A 15,234-nucleotide genomic window follows, 5' to 3' on the forward strand; every position below is an offset into this window, starting at 1 on the left:
GGCGTTCCAACGGCGGGTTCCGTTAGATTTAAAGTTAGGCGAACGGCTGTTAGCGAGCGGCCGCTAATTGTCAGAATGTTCGGCGGTCAAAGTGCGCTGTCTTTTCTCTGGTAGAACTGACCTGCCTCCACAACAATGGATGTTGGAAAGCAGGATCCCAGTGGCCGATGTCTCGTTACGGATCGGATGAAAGTGCAGGCTGGCTCTTGCGGTCAGGATGCTGTTGGAGCAGACGTTGGTGTTGGCTCGCGGCGGGACTTGAAGCTCCTGAGGGCGGCAGGCAAGGAATCGCCGTTACCGAGTTCGGCAGGAGTCAGGCAAAGCATGAAACGTTTATCGAGCGAGTTGCAAGGCCTCTACGAGGAAAGACTGAAGCAGCTAGGGAATAAAGATGAAAGTAAAGGTGCTCTAAAGGTAAGTAGTCCGTAGAAAACCGAAATAAGCTTGTAACTGACCACGGTCCACCGTGTACCTTTCTTAATCGCAAACACTGGAACTGATACACATTTGGAAGAGAAAATCGTGCAGTAGGTTAGATAATTTCTATAGGTAATTCCTTTGATAGCTTTCTCAGCAGATTGCAACAAGTGCTGTGTATCTTCCCTCCATCACCACTACCATCCTCAGCCTTTCACACCTTGCCTATCCCCATTAATATTGGGGAAGTTGAAATCTCCTATTAGTTGCTCTATTATTTTTACGCTTCTCTGAAATTTGCCAAGATCCCTAACCCCCTGTCTCTTTCTAGTTGATTGGAGTATGCTGGCAACTATAGAATTGCCCCTTTTTGGTTTTTGTGTTCCACCTTTATTGAGAATCCATCTAAGATATCATCCCTCTCTTCTTCAGTAATTGGGTCCTTGATCAATATTGCCACATCACTCCTTTGCACCCTTCCCGGTCTCATCTGGAGATTCTATACCCTGGAATATTGAGCTGCTAGTTCTGCCCTTACCTCAACCCAATCTCCACGATCAAATCCTCAGGTGGCAATCAGCAACTTCAACTCATCTAAAAACCAAGAAAAAAATTGTAGATGCTGGAAATCAGAAGCAATAATAAAAATTGCTGGAAAAGATCACCAGGTCTGGCAGCACCTATGGAGAAAAGTCAGAGTTGACATATTGGGTCCAGTAACCCTTCCTCAGAACTGAGTTCTTCTGAGCTCTTCAACTCATCTGTTGAGCCCTTCAACTCATTTGCCTTACTTGCAAGACCCCTTGCAATAAAATGAATGCCACTCAGCCTGCTTGTTATGCCTTAACTTGACTATATATATTCTAACTTTTAGACTGACTTGATTCTTTTCTTCCATTGATTTTTGAATCCATGTAAGATTCTGTAATTCCTTTTTTTAGATTAGGATCAGTCTGAACATTGGGCACAGACAGCTTCACCGGGCACCTGACATCTTCAATGCATTATCTGGACCAACATGGCACCCTATTGTTAAAGTTCATTTGAGAATGTAACTTTAAGAAAGTTCTGGAATTTACATATGAAAGAACTGAAACCAATATGCCCATTCTGAAAGATGGGAGACTTAACAAACAATCCAGGTCTTTTTCAATGCATAACTTCAGTTACATCATACTGTAAACCTTTGCTATGTCTTGTGTCCTACGATCTTATAGCTGAAAATGTGTTGCTGGAAAAGCGCAGCAGGTCAGGCAGCATCCAAGGAACAGGAAATTCGACGTTTCGGGCACAAGCCCTTCATTTCCTGATGACATATTGGGTCCAGTAACCCTTCCTGTTCCTTGGATGCTGTCTGACCTGCTGCGCTCTTCCAGCAACACATTTTCAGCTCTGATACTCCAGCATCTGCAGACCTCACTTTCTCCTATGATCTTATACTCCACAACCACCTGAAGAAAGAGCAACGCTCCGTAAGCTAGAGCTTTCAAATAAACCCATTGGACTATAACCTGGTGTTGTATGATTTTTAACTTTGTACACCCCAGTCCAACAGCAGCAATTCCAAATCTTGATTTTTTTTTTTCTCTTCTGCATTTGTCAGTGCATCACTCCCATTGTACCTCCACTCTGAATCCTGAACCCTGGTAAAATTTGTATAAATGCTCAGACAGCACTAGCAGACCCCAATCCCCTCCCCAACAAGGATATTGTTCCCACTTCAACTGAGATGCAAGCTATCAGAATTGTAGATACTATTTCATCAGAAGTGGACCCACTGATGTAGGAATCGAAGTCCCTCTCTCTTACACCAACTCTTCAACCTTGCATTCATCTACTAAAGCTGTCTACAGAACAGCCATGAATATTCGAATGAGGCAGGTGGGGACTACTTTATTTGGATAACTGATCTGATCATAAACAAAGGAAGCCATACTGAACATTTGAACTGTACTTTCTGTCCACTCAGGAGCATCATTGTTTGTGCCAACTCCTGAGCAGTGATTTGATATCAGATACCTTTCACCCCCTCAACATTTTGGATAGGGGCAAGAGCGAACTAATAGTTCTTAAACATGTGTGTGTCAGTCAAGGCGAGTGGGTTCTGCTAGCGAGGATAAAGCAACTATGTTCAGTTGCAGTGAGCGAATTACAGCCCTGACCCACTCCCCTGGTGAAAGTAACCAGCAGAGACAGAGGACAGCACAAACAACTGGGGAGAAAAAAAATCCAACATCAGTCTATGTGGCATTGCAGATTAGGACAGGTACTTGAGATTCTGGAAGAACTGGAAATTCAGGTTGCAGCTCAGTTTTTTGTGTTATTTGCTGTTGTTGTTAATGCGCGATTACAAAAGAATTGTTTTCGTCCTGGTGGATGTCCTGTGTGTGGATAAGCATCTCTTAGTTTGTGTTCTTATATAGAATTCATAACAATTTATGGGACTTTGAGATCTTGTTTGGATAAGCCGAAATTTGGATAATTGACGTTTGAATAACAGAGGTAATTCTGTCTTCCTATACTCCTATGTCCCACTCGCGGTTCCCTTCCCATAACTTTAGGTCAATTACTTTTAACCAAATTTAAGGCAACTAGAAAAGTTATTAAATCTGTAACACAAACTGTGGATTAACAGAAATTAGAAATTCTTTGCCCTTACTCACAAATTGGTTCCCTCTCCCTGCCTGTAAATTCTTTCTTTCTTCTTTCCTTGTGCTGGTTACTGGGTTTAAACACAATTCCTAATAGCAGCTGCTCAACAACCAACTAACTCATGACTTTCATGAGATTTCTCTTACTTTTTCAAATTCAGCCGACCAGCTCAGGACAAGGTTTCTGTGCAGGTCCAGCTCTTCTTGCTCTTCAAGAGTTGAGAGTAGAGAGTGATTTGGAAGGCAAGTATTCTGCATTTTACTGAAGTGGCTTGTCCATTTGCTACACAAGAATGATCACCTCCAACCTGATGTTGCCTGCTTTCTGCAGAAAACCCTCACCCAGTATCACAGCTGCAGGTCACAGCTGGAGGCTGTTGTTCACTTCTGCAGTGAGTGTAGACTTTGAGATTCCACACAGGAGTCAGTCTATAAGAAGCTGCTTAGACAAGACCTCATTAACCATAACATGCTGATGGACACAAAGTTTGAAGTCTGGAAAACTATGGTTCTCTACAGCTGTGAAGCCTGAGTGATGCTTACCAAACACGGAGACATGTACTGTCAATGCAGAGAGATATTCCATATCTCTTGGGAGCAAGGACAGACATACCTCAGGGTGGTACTTATTCAAATCTTTGAAGGTGGTAGAGCAGGTTGAGAGTGAACAAAGAAGAGTATAACATAGGAATACGCCCTTTGGTCCAGGAAGCCCATACCAACACATGTTGCATTTGTAAGCAAAACATATTTTGCCTCTACACTGTTCATATCCTTCAATTTGCTGCCTATTCATGTATCTATCAAGATGCTTCTTAAACATGGCTTTTGTATCTGCCTCCACTATCTCTTCTGGCAGTGCATTCCAGACACTTACCACGCTATGTGTAAAAACTTGCCTGTCACATCTCCTTTTAAACTTTTCCCCTTTTACCTTCAACGTGTGTTCCCTAGTAATTGATATTTCTATTCTGGGAAATAATTCTCCAACTATCCATTCTATCCAAGCCTGTCATAATTTTGTAAACTTCTATCAGGTCACCTCTCTACCTCTGACATTCAAGTGATAACAAACTGAGTTTGTCCAATCTCTCCTCATAGCTAATGTCCTCCAAACCAGGCAACATCCTGATAAACCTTTTCTGGATCCTCCTCAAAGGCTCTAGATCCTTCTGGTAGTATGGCAATTAGAACTGAACACAGTATTCCAAATGAGGCCCAATTTGCAAGCAAAACAATATTAACAATACATGATAAACAATCCCACTATCAATTGATCGTATTTAAGATCTGCAATCTTGCCACATCCAGACATGAAAAGTAGGGTATGATTAACTGACAAGTGGATAACTAACACAAATTTCCTCATCCTCAGTATTGAGTACAAAAGACAAGGCTGAAGCATTTACAAACATCGAGAAATGCTGTGGGATAAGTGTTTTAGACCACTTAGGTTAGAGAAAGAAAGATAAATAAGACCATGAAAAATTTCAGAAATAGCATTGCTGCAAATTTTACAAACTTACATAGAGGCAAGTCAAGTATTCAAGTATCAGAGAAGAAATGGTTCTGGCAAATAACAGTGATATCTTGTAGAGGCAATTACAATTCTAGGGAAATGTCATATGAGCATTCACAAGGACATTAGAGGAATAGAAAATCTGTGAATGGAAGCAGGATTTATTTTAGAGATTAGACAGAGGACATCAATGAAACAAATGGAAAGGCTAGAACTGAAAAGTGGTATGAAGATATTAATACACTTTAATTCTAATGAGAGTGGACATGCAAAGCCTTTTGCAGGAAGTTTGGTGTGAGACCAATTACAGTCAAAAAAAATCTATGGAGTCTTCAGAAAAGGAGGAATCAAGAAAGAAAATAGAAACCTAAACTTTAGTGGTTGTACAAAGAGACCATTAGTTTCCTTAGGATGTACTAAGAAGAGAGATGGCTCAGGATAGTTCTGGAAATTAGTTTTTGAAGATTGATAAAGAAGGTTGTAAATAAAAAAAAGTTAGATTGCTGGTAATTCTGAGTATTTTATGTCAAAAGAGGAGGTATTTCCTTATGCTTTTGAATCAAAGTCAGTAAACCAATTAGGATTTTGAAAGATATTGGTGCAAATCAGTTACTGATGATGGCTGATATACTTGGAGATATTCAAGGAAGATGCAAAGCTGTTGTGCAGATTTTGATTAAAGAGTGTCTTAGTAAGTGGAGAATGAAATGTAGTTTATTGAGGGAATTGATTTCACTTTGGCAAATGACCTGGCAGGTTAAAAATATTGGCTTTGTCAAAGATGGTAGAACAACCAGTAGAGTAAGAGAAAGTGAATTGCTACAAAAATGAACACCCTGGTTTGTTTCTTGACACTGTCATGTCTAGATCTCAGGTCTACAAAATTCAGAAGAGAAAGAGTCTGTGAAACATGAAGATAATTTGGAAATTGTTATTGGACAGTATGTTTGAAAATTTAACTAAAAGGATGAATTTAATATGAATGAGGCTGGTATGTTCAGCCCACCCTTAATAGAAATGCAACAAACCGTTTTAGAATTTAAAGAGTTATATGAAACAGTCTACTCAGCGACACCTCAGTATTATTATGAAATTGAAACCTTAGTGAGGAAATGGAGATCACCCTCAAATGTGTTCTGAAAAAGGGTCACTGGACACAAAACGTTAACTTTGATTTCTTTCCACAGATGCTGCTAGGCCTGCTGAGATTTTCCAGCAACTTCTGTTTTTGTCACCTCAAATACAAGTTGATGAGGAATGGATAGTGGCCCATTAGATGGTCCATTTGTGTATTGTTATAAAATTTAGAAGTGGCCCCTTAAATTCTAGTGGCAGGTCACTTAGGTATTAGCAAAACATAAACTAAAACATTTAAGCTTATTTATAGCCAGTATCACAAAGATGTAATCAAGTTTTGCCAGACTTTCCATACATTATCAGGCTGTAAGGAGCCCCAACTTTCACTTAAAACCTGTGGCTTTAATTCCTGTGCCAGCTTTTGAAGTAGCGAGTGGCAGGATCTTTCATAGGTTGTGTAGGACTCCAATCTCAATCTAAGAATGACAGGATATGTCTTGTCATGATAATAGATGTTTTACCAAGAAGTTCTGAAGCAGTGCCTTGAGGGAAAATTTACTGCAGAAGTGGTAATAGAGGAAGAGTAAGTTTAATTCTTTATATAAGATGGCATTACCCAAAGAAATACAATTAGATGAAGACTCAAATTTTACATTAGAAAAGTTTAAAGTGATGACTAGTTTGGGAATTAAACAATTCATGTCTGTTTCTTACCCACAAATTTGAGGTGTATTAGAAATATGACATCAAACTTTGAAGACTGTGATTACAGCTGATTGCCAATAAGATTATAGGCCATAGGAGCAGAAGTAAGGCCATTCAGCCCATCGGATCTGCTCCACCATTCAACCATGGCTGGTAAGTTTGTCAATCCCATTCTCTCACTTTCTCCTTGTAATTCTTGATCTTCTTGACAATCAAGAGTCTATTTAGCTCAGTCTTAAATACATTCAATGACCTGGCCTCCACAACCTTCTGTGACAATGAATTCCATAGATTCACCATTCTCTGGCTGAAGAACTTTTATGATTAATTGGGACAAGGGAATTCTCTTGTTACTATTTACCATTGGGATACTCTTAATGAGTTCACAGGGTTTAGTTCTTTTGAAAGAAACTAGATCAACAGAAGTATTCACCTGTTAAAAAGGAGACTGAGTTTTGTGCTGGCTGTACATCATCTTGAAATTTACATTTCAATGGTGGACAAAACTTTTACTTCAATGGACCATAATCCTTTGATTTTCTTATGAAAATTTTGGGACAAGAATTGAGGATATTTCGATCGGAACCATATAATTTGAAAATTGTTCATGTGCCTGGAAAAGAAAATTTCATCAAGGATGTTTTAACTAGAACTTACACACCAGAGACTCTGTGGTGTGTGAAAAATGACTGCTATGTAACTCTGTGTATAATTAATGTGAATATTTAGTTAGTATTATTATGGCATAGACTTACTGGTAGGATAATTTTGTGAAGAAAATGCCTGTTTAAGATACATTTTCATTCTTGGGGCTAGAGGAGTGTGAGAAGTTTAATGTAAACCATGTGATTCTTTTCTATGTATGTACATAAATCAATCATTATAACTTTCTAGATTTCTGCTTTTTGATTTGGTAACCTTTCTGTGTATCTGAATTCTGTAGCAATGGTGATTTTGAGACCTGGCATTAGTGAGTGGATTTTTGAGTACCTCCAATGTATTTTTTTATTTGTCTTATTTTGTGACACAGCAAGGTAAATATTAGGGTCTCAATGATTTTGGAGACTAGTGGACCTTGTTAACTTATATGGTTAAGGGAAACAAGAGAGGGTGACATTTGGTTTTGATTTTACTTTGAGCTTTGGGGCAGTCCGGGGGAGTCCTTGAGATAGGATGGCATCGTGGCTCAACATTCTTGCTATGCTGCGTGCAATGTACTTTGACAATCCATGCATGGTGATTAGTGTACTGAAGCAGATTGCAGTGTTGACTTCCAGTTCCACAAATCACATCCATGCAGTGACCTCAGAAGTCTACACTGAAGAAGAATAAACTTACAGGGAATGCTTATGTAGACCAGCTCCCCTAAGAATGGAGGACATAATGAACTAGATTACCTTAGAGTACAGGGTTAGAGTTAGGTCTAGAACAGAAGTGTTAAATTAAAAACTTGAAGAGGTTATTTAATGCTGAATACATTGAATTCCAGGTTTATAATAGCTTCAGGAAGAAATTGTCTGCAGTGTCAGACTAAAATGTGAAGTCCCAAGTCAGTTGAGGATTATCAGATCAGCCATGATCTCATTGAATGGCAGAACAGATTTTATGGACTGAATGGCCAACTTCTACTCCTATCTCTTATGGTCTTAAACCTACTGAAGTGCTAGATTGAGAGACTCTGGTCTGAGTATGGTATGAATGGGGTTTGAGGATGCCGTTTTTCTTTTCCTCTTGAATGAGTGTTTTGAAGAATTGATTATACTTGTGTTTAAAAATCTTTGAATTTGTATTATAAATAGTTGGTTTGGTTTATTTTATTTTAACCTCATTTCTTTATTCACTTGGGACGTGGGCATTGCTAGCTGGCCAGCATCTATTGCCTGTCCCTAGTTGCCCTTGAGAAGGTCATTGTAAGTTGCCTTCTTGTATCTCTGAAGTCCATTTACAGTGGGTTGACCCACAATGCCAGTAGGGAGGGAATTCCAGGATTTTCACCTGGTGAAAGTGAAGAAATGGCGATTATATTTCCAAGTCAGGATGGTGAGTGGCTTGAAAGGAACTTGAAGATTATTTGTTCCCGTGTGTCTGCTGCCCTTTTCCTTCTAGATAGAAATGGTCGTAGGCTTGGAAGGTGCTGTCTGAAGATCTTTTGCGAATTTCTGCTGTGCATCTTGTAGATTAGTACACACTGTAGCTACTGAGTGTCGGTGGTGGAGGGCGTGGGTGCATGTGGATGTACTGCTAATCAAGCAAGCTGCTTTTTTTAGATTACTTACAGTGTGGAAACAGGCCCTTCGGCCCAACAAGTCCACACCGACCCGCCGAAGCGCAACCCACCCATACCCCTACATTTACCCCTTACCTAACACTACGGGCAATTTTAGCATGGCCAATTCACCTGACCCACACATCTTTGGACTGTGGGAGGAAACTGGAGCACCCGGAGGAAACCCACGCAGACACAGGGAGAACGTGCAAACTCTACACAGTCAGTCGCCTGAGTCGGGAATTGAACCCAGGTCTCAGGCGCTGTGAGGCAGCAGTGCTAACCACTGTGCCACCGTGCCGCCCACCATGCCCCCATTGTTTTGATGATGCGAGTATTGTGGAGCTGCACTTATTAAGGTACATGGAGAATATTCCATCACATTTCTGACTTGTGACTTATAGGTGATGGACAGGCTTTGGGGAGTCAGGAGGAGAGTTGAAGTATTCCAAGCCTCCAATCTGCTCTTGTAACTACTTTATTTATTGGAGTTGAATTTCTGGTCAGTGTTGATAGTAGGGAATTCAATGGTGGTAACATCATTAAATATGGTTAGGCTGTCTCTTATTGGAGATGGACATTGCTTGGCGAGATTGTTACTTGTCACTTGTCAGCCCAAGCCTGTCTACAGTCCAGGTCTTGTAACATTTGAATGTTGACTGCTTCAGTACATATGGAGCCATGAATAGTGCTGAATACTGTGCAGTCATTAGTAGGCATCCCTACTTCTGACCTTTGTGATAGAGACTAGTTCATTGATAAAGCTGTTGAAGATGGTTGGACCTAGAACACTATCCGGAGGATCTCCTTGTAGAGATGTTCCAGAGCTGAGATGACTGACCTCCATCTTCCTATGTACCAGGTATGACTTCAGCTAGCAGAAAGTTTGCCCCGATACCCATTGATTCCAGTTTTGCTAGGGCTCCTTGGTGCCACACTTGATCAAATGTGGCCTTAATGTCAAGAGCTATCATTCTTATCTCACTTCTGGAATTGAGCTCTTTTGCCCATTTTTGAACCAAGGCTGTTATGTGGTCAGGAACTTAGTGGCACCCAAATTGGGCTTCAGTGCGCAGGTTGTTGCTAAACAGGTGTTGCTTGGTAACACTGTCGATGATGTTGTCCATCACTTTCTGATGATTGAGAGTAGTCTGATGGGGCAGTGATTGGTTGGGTTGGAAATGTCCTGGTTTTTTTTGTGTAGAGCTCATACATGGGCAACTTTTTATATTGTTAGGTGGATTAGAATGTTGTAACTGTACTGAAACAGCAACAAGCTCTGGAGCCTGTTTTCAGCACTGTTGCTGGAATTTGTCAGGACTTCTAGCTTTTGCATTATCCTGAGCCACTTGCTGTTTCTTTCTATCATGTGAGTTGTGTCAAATTAGCTGAAATCCAGTATCTATGATGCTCGGAACCACCGGAGGAAGCTGAGATGTTTCATCCACTTGGCACTTTTAGAGTCGTAGAGTCATAGAAATGTACAACATGGAAACAGACTCTTCGGTCCAACACGTCCATGCCAATCAGATATCCGAATCCAATCTAGACTCACATTCCAGCACTCCAAACCCTTCCTATTCGTATACCCATCCAAATGCCTCTTAACTGTTATAGTTGTACCAGCCTCCACCACTTCCTCTGGCAGTTCTTTCCATATACTTACCACCCTCTGCGTGAAAATGTTGTACCTTAGGACCTTTTTATATCTTTCCCCTCTCACCCTAAATCTATGCCCTACAGTTCTGGATTCCCCAGTCCCAGGGAAAAGATTTTGCTTATTTATCCTATCCATGCCCCTCATAATTTTGTAAACCTCTATAACGTCATCCTTCAGCTTCCGACACTCCAGGGATAACAGCCCCAGCCTGTTCAGCCTCTCCCTACAGCTCAAATCCTCCAACCGTGGCAACATCCTTGTCGAAATTTTCTGAACCCTTTCAGGTTTCACAACATCTTTCTGATGGGAAGGAAACCAGAATTGCACACAATATTTCAACCAATGTCCTGTATAGCTGCAACATGACCTCCCAAATCCTGTACTCAATACTCTGACCAATAAAAGAAAGCATACCAAACGCCTTCCTCACTATCCTATCCACCTGCGACTCCACTTTCAAGGAGCTATGAACTTGCACTCCAAGGTCTTTGTTCAGCAACACTACCTCGGACCTTACCATTAAGTGTATAAGTCCTGCCAAGATCGGCTTTCCCAAAATGCAGCACCTTGCATTATCTGAATTAAACTCCATCAGCCACGTCTCCGCTCACTGGCCCATCTGGTCAAGATCCTGCTGGAATCTGAGGTAAATCTCTTCGCTAGGAGAAAGTGAGGACTGCAGATGCTGGAGTACCAGAGTTGAAAAATGTGGTGCTGGAAAAACACAGCAGGCCAGGCAGCATCCGGGGAGCAGGAGAATCAACGTTTCGGGCATAAGTCCTTTTTCAGGAATGACCTGAAGGAATGCCTTCCTGAAGAAGGGCTTATGCCCAAAATGTCGATTCTCTTGCTCCTCGGATGCTACCTGGCCTGCTGTGTTTTTCCAGCACCACATTTTTCAACTCTATCCCTCTTCGCTGTCCACTACACCTCCAATTTTGGTGTCCTCTGCAAACTTACTAACTATACTTCTTATGCTTGCATCCAAATCGTTTATGTAAATGACAAAAAAGTAGAGGACCTAGCACCGATCCTTGTGGCACTCCACTGAAAAACTGGTTGATGTTTGCTGCAAATGCTCCTGCCTCATCTTTTACACTGATATGTTATGTTCTTGCATCAATGAGGATGGGGATATTTGTGGAGCTTCCTCCTCCAATGAATTGTTTAATTGTCCACCACTGTTTATGACTAAATGTAGCAGGACTGCAGAGCTTAGATCTGATCTGTTGGTTGTGTGATTGCTTGCGTCTGCCTATCACTTGCTGCTTAAGCTATTTGGTATACAAATAGTCTTGTTTGGTAGCTTCACCAGATTGACTTCTCATTCTGAGGTATGCCTGGCGCTGCTCCTGGTCTACCCTCGTGCACTCTCCATTGAAGTAGAGTTGATCTCATGGCTTTATGGTTGAGTGGAGGATATGTTAGGCCATGACATTGCATATTGTATTGAGATATGATTCTGCTGGTGTTGGTGAACCACAATGCCTCATGGATGCTCAGACTTGTGTGGCTAGATTTGTTTGAAATCCATCCCATTCACCATAGAGATAGTGCTACGCAACACGATGGAGAGTATTCTCATAGTCATAGAATCATAGAGATGTACAGCAAGGAAACAGACCGTTTGGCCCAACTCGTTCATGCTGACCAGATATCCTAAATTAATCTAGTCCCATTTGTCAGCACTAGGCCCATATCCCTGTAAACCCTTCCTAGCCATGTACCTATCTAGGTGTCTTTTAAATGTTGTACCAGCCTCCACCACTTCCTCTGGCAGTTCGTTCCATACATGCACCACCCTTTGCGTGAAAAAGTTGCCCCTTAGGTCCCTTTTAAATCTTTCCCCTCTCTCCCTAAATTTATGAGCACTAGTTCTAGATTCTTCCAACCAGGGAAAAGTCCTTCTTTATTTACCCTATTCAATCCCCTCATGATTTTATAAACCTCTAAAAGGTCACCACTCAGCCTGCAACGGCCTAGAGAAAACAGCCCCAGCCTATTCAGCCTCTCCCTATAGCTCAAACCCTCCAACCCTGGCAACATCCTTGTAAATCTTTTCTGAAACCTTTCAAGTTTCACAACATCCTTCCTATAGAGGGAGAGTGGACTGCACACAATATTCCAACAGTGGCCTAACCAATGTCCTGTACAGCCGCAACATGACCTCCCAATTCCTACGTTTCATACTCTGAACAATAAAGGAAAACCTTATTCACTAGTTTATCTACCTGCGACTTCATCGTTGAGGAGCTATGAACCTGCATTCCAAGGTCTCTTTGTTCAGCAACACTCCCCGGGACCTTACCATTAAATGTGTAAGTCATGCATGTGAAGATGGACTTTCGGACTCAACCAGCTTGATCAGTAGTGATGCTGTCAAACCACTGGTGAAGGTGGACATTGAAATCCACCCCCCTCATCACCATTCAAAATACGTTTTGTTCTCTTGCAACCCTGAGTGCTTCCTCCAAGTATTGTTCAACATGGACGAGTACCGATTCATCAGCAGAGAAAGGATGCTGCATGGTAATCAGCAAGTTTAAGCAGATGCTATGAGACTTCATGGGGTCTGGAGTCAATGTGGGGGACTGCCTGGGTAACTCCTTCCTGACTTTATACCCTGTGCTACCACCTCTGTTGGGTCTGTCCTGCTGGTGGGACATATCACAGGGATAGTGATGGTGAACATTGTGTCTGTAAGGTATGATTCTGTGCGTATTACTATGTTGCTTGACTATTCTGTGAGACAGCTCTCCCAATTTTGGCACTAGCCCCCAAATGCTCATAAGGAGGATTTTGCAGGCTGAACAGGGCTGATTTGAGATATGAGCTGATTGTTTGGAGCTGATTTATTTGTTTTGGAATATAGCATGAATATAGCATTGGCTAACTAATAGGAGCCAGAGAGTTGGGACAAGATACATTTTTGGGATTTAACCGATAACTATTGGAGTGCCACAGCGTTCAGATCTGTGCCGCAATTATTTACAATATGTATTAATAACTTGAATGAGGAAGGTAAATGTTTGTTGCAAAGTTGCAGATGATACAGAAATAGGTGGGAAAGCAAGTAGTGAGGATAATACAAAGAGTTCAGAGGGAAACAAGTTAAGCAAAACAGGCAAAAAGTTGACAGATGGTCTATAATATGGGAAAATGTAAGATTATACTTTAACAGGAAGTGTAGAGAGCTGAATATTATTAAAAGAAAGAGAGACAATAAAACGGGGAATTCTTGAGTTCTTATGCATGAATCATGAAAAGCTAGTACACTGGCTAAGCAGATAATGGGGATGGCACATGGAATGTTGGCCTTTATTTCAAAGGCACTAGAGTCTAATAATAGGAAGATCTTGTTTAAGCTAGACAATGCAGTTGTCAATCCACAGCTTGACTCTGGTGAACAGTTTTGGGTCTTTTATCCAAAAGATTAGATTACTTACAGTGTGGAAACAGGCCCTTCGGCCTAACAAGTCCACACCGACCCGCCGAAGCGCAACCCACCCATACCCCTACATTTACCCCTTACCTAACACTACGGGCAATTTAGCATGGCCAATTCACCTGACCCGCACATCTTTGGACTGTGGGAGGAAACCGGAGCACCCGGAGGAAACCCACGCAGACATGGGGAGAACGTGCAAACTCCACACAGTCAGTCGCCTGAGTCGGGAATTGAACCCAGGTCTCAGGCGCTGTGAGGCAGCAGTGCTAACCACTGTGCCACCGTGCCGCCCACTACCACCGTGCCGCCCACAACTCTGGCATTAGAAGCAGTTCTACCAAGGTTCACTTGGTATATCCAAGATATGGAGCAAATTTCATATGAGGAGAGGTTGAATATATTGGACCTGCACTCACTGGAGTTTAGAAGACTGAGACACCCTTATTGAAACAAACCCAGATTTTATGTTAACTTGACAGGGGGATGTGGAGAAGTTAGTTTCCCTTGTGGGAGAGTCTAGGAGCAGAGGGCCTAATTGTAGAATAAGAGTCATACATTTTAGACAGAGATGAGTATTTTTTTCCAAGAGGCTAGTGAAACTGTGAAATTATTTAATGCAGAAGGTTGTCAAAATGTGTTTGTTTTGTATACTCAAGACAAGGATTTCACCAGCTGCTGTTGTGGGATGTAAATCTTTGTAGCCACAACATTAGTTTTGGTCTCTTATTTACTGGCCTATTGACATCAACAGCATGTGGGGTTGATTAAAACATGGGGGAAAAGTGCAGCAGTTCAGGCAGCATCTGAGGAGCAAGAGAGTCGATGTTTCGGGCATGAACCTTCTTCAGGACTGGGGAATGGTGCTGAGAGATAAATAGGGGAATGGTGAGTGGGGTTTGGGGAAAGGTAGTTGAGATGGTGTTAGTTAGGCGAAGGTAGGAGGTGATGGTGATAGGTTGGTGGGAGGTTTGGAGCAGATAGGTGGGAAGGAAGATAGTCAGGTAGGTTAGGTCAAGAGGTCGCATCTGAGTCATAGGGCTGAATCTGGGATGGGATGGGGACGAAGGGACATTTGAAAACTGGTGCATTCAAGGCTCACGCCATGTAGTTTTTCGGCATCTGAGGCAGAAGAAGAGGTATTCCTCCTTCAGTTTGTGGGTGGCCTTGTAGGTGGTGGAGAGGGTCCAGAATGGACATGTCATCAGGGGAGTGGGAGGGTCTCTTGAAGTGGATGACCACAGGAAGATGGGGTTGGCTGGTGCGTATGGACCAGAGATGTTCCCTGCACCATTCTGTGAGTTTGCGCTCTGTCTCTCCAATGTAGAGGAGACCATATGGAGAGCACTGGATGCAATAAATGAGGTTGGAGGTTATACAAGTAAATCTCTGCCGCATTTGAAGTGATCCTTTGGGGCCTTAGACTGAGGTGGTGGTGAGGTTTGAGTGCAAGTCTAAGGCACCTCTTATGGTGGCAGGGGAAGGTGTCAGGTG

General features: G+C 42.0%; 1 protein-coding gene across 1 annotated transcript in view; it reads left to right on the forward strand.

Annotated features, from left to right (window-relative positions):
• Nucleotides 1-26: 26 nt before the first annotated feature.
• Nucleotides 27-15,234, forward strand: part of LOC132815299 (uncharacterized) — a 103,881-nt gene continuing 88,673 nt past the window's right edge. The window contains exon 1 of the mRNA XM_060824143.1: nt 27-414. Coding sequence (XP_060680126.1) covers nt 136-414 — 279 coding nt within the window. The 5' untranslated portion in view covers nt 27-135. The remainder of the gene's footprint in view (nt 415-15,234) is intronic.

Source organism: Hemiscyllium ocellatum, chromosome 4 (assembly GCF_020745735.1).
Source record: "Hemiscyllium ocellatum isolate sHemOce1 chromosome 4, sHemOce1.pat.X.cur, whole genome shotgun sequence".
NCBI lineage: Eukaryota > Metazoa > Chordata > Chondrichthyes > Orectolobiformes > Hemiscylliidae > Hemiscyllium > Hemiscyllium ocellatum.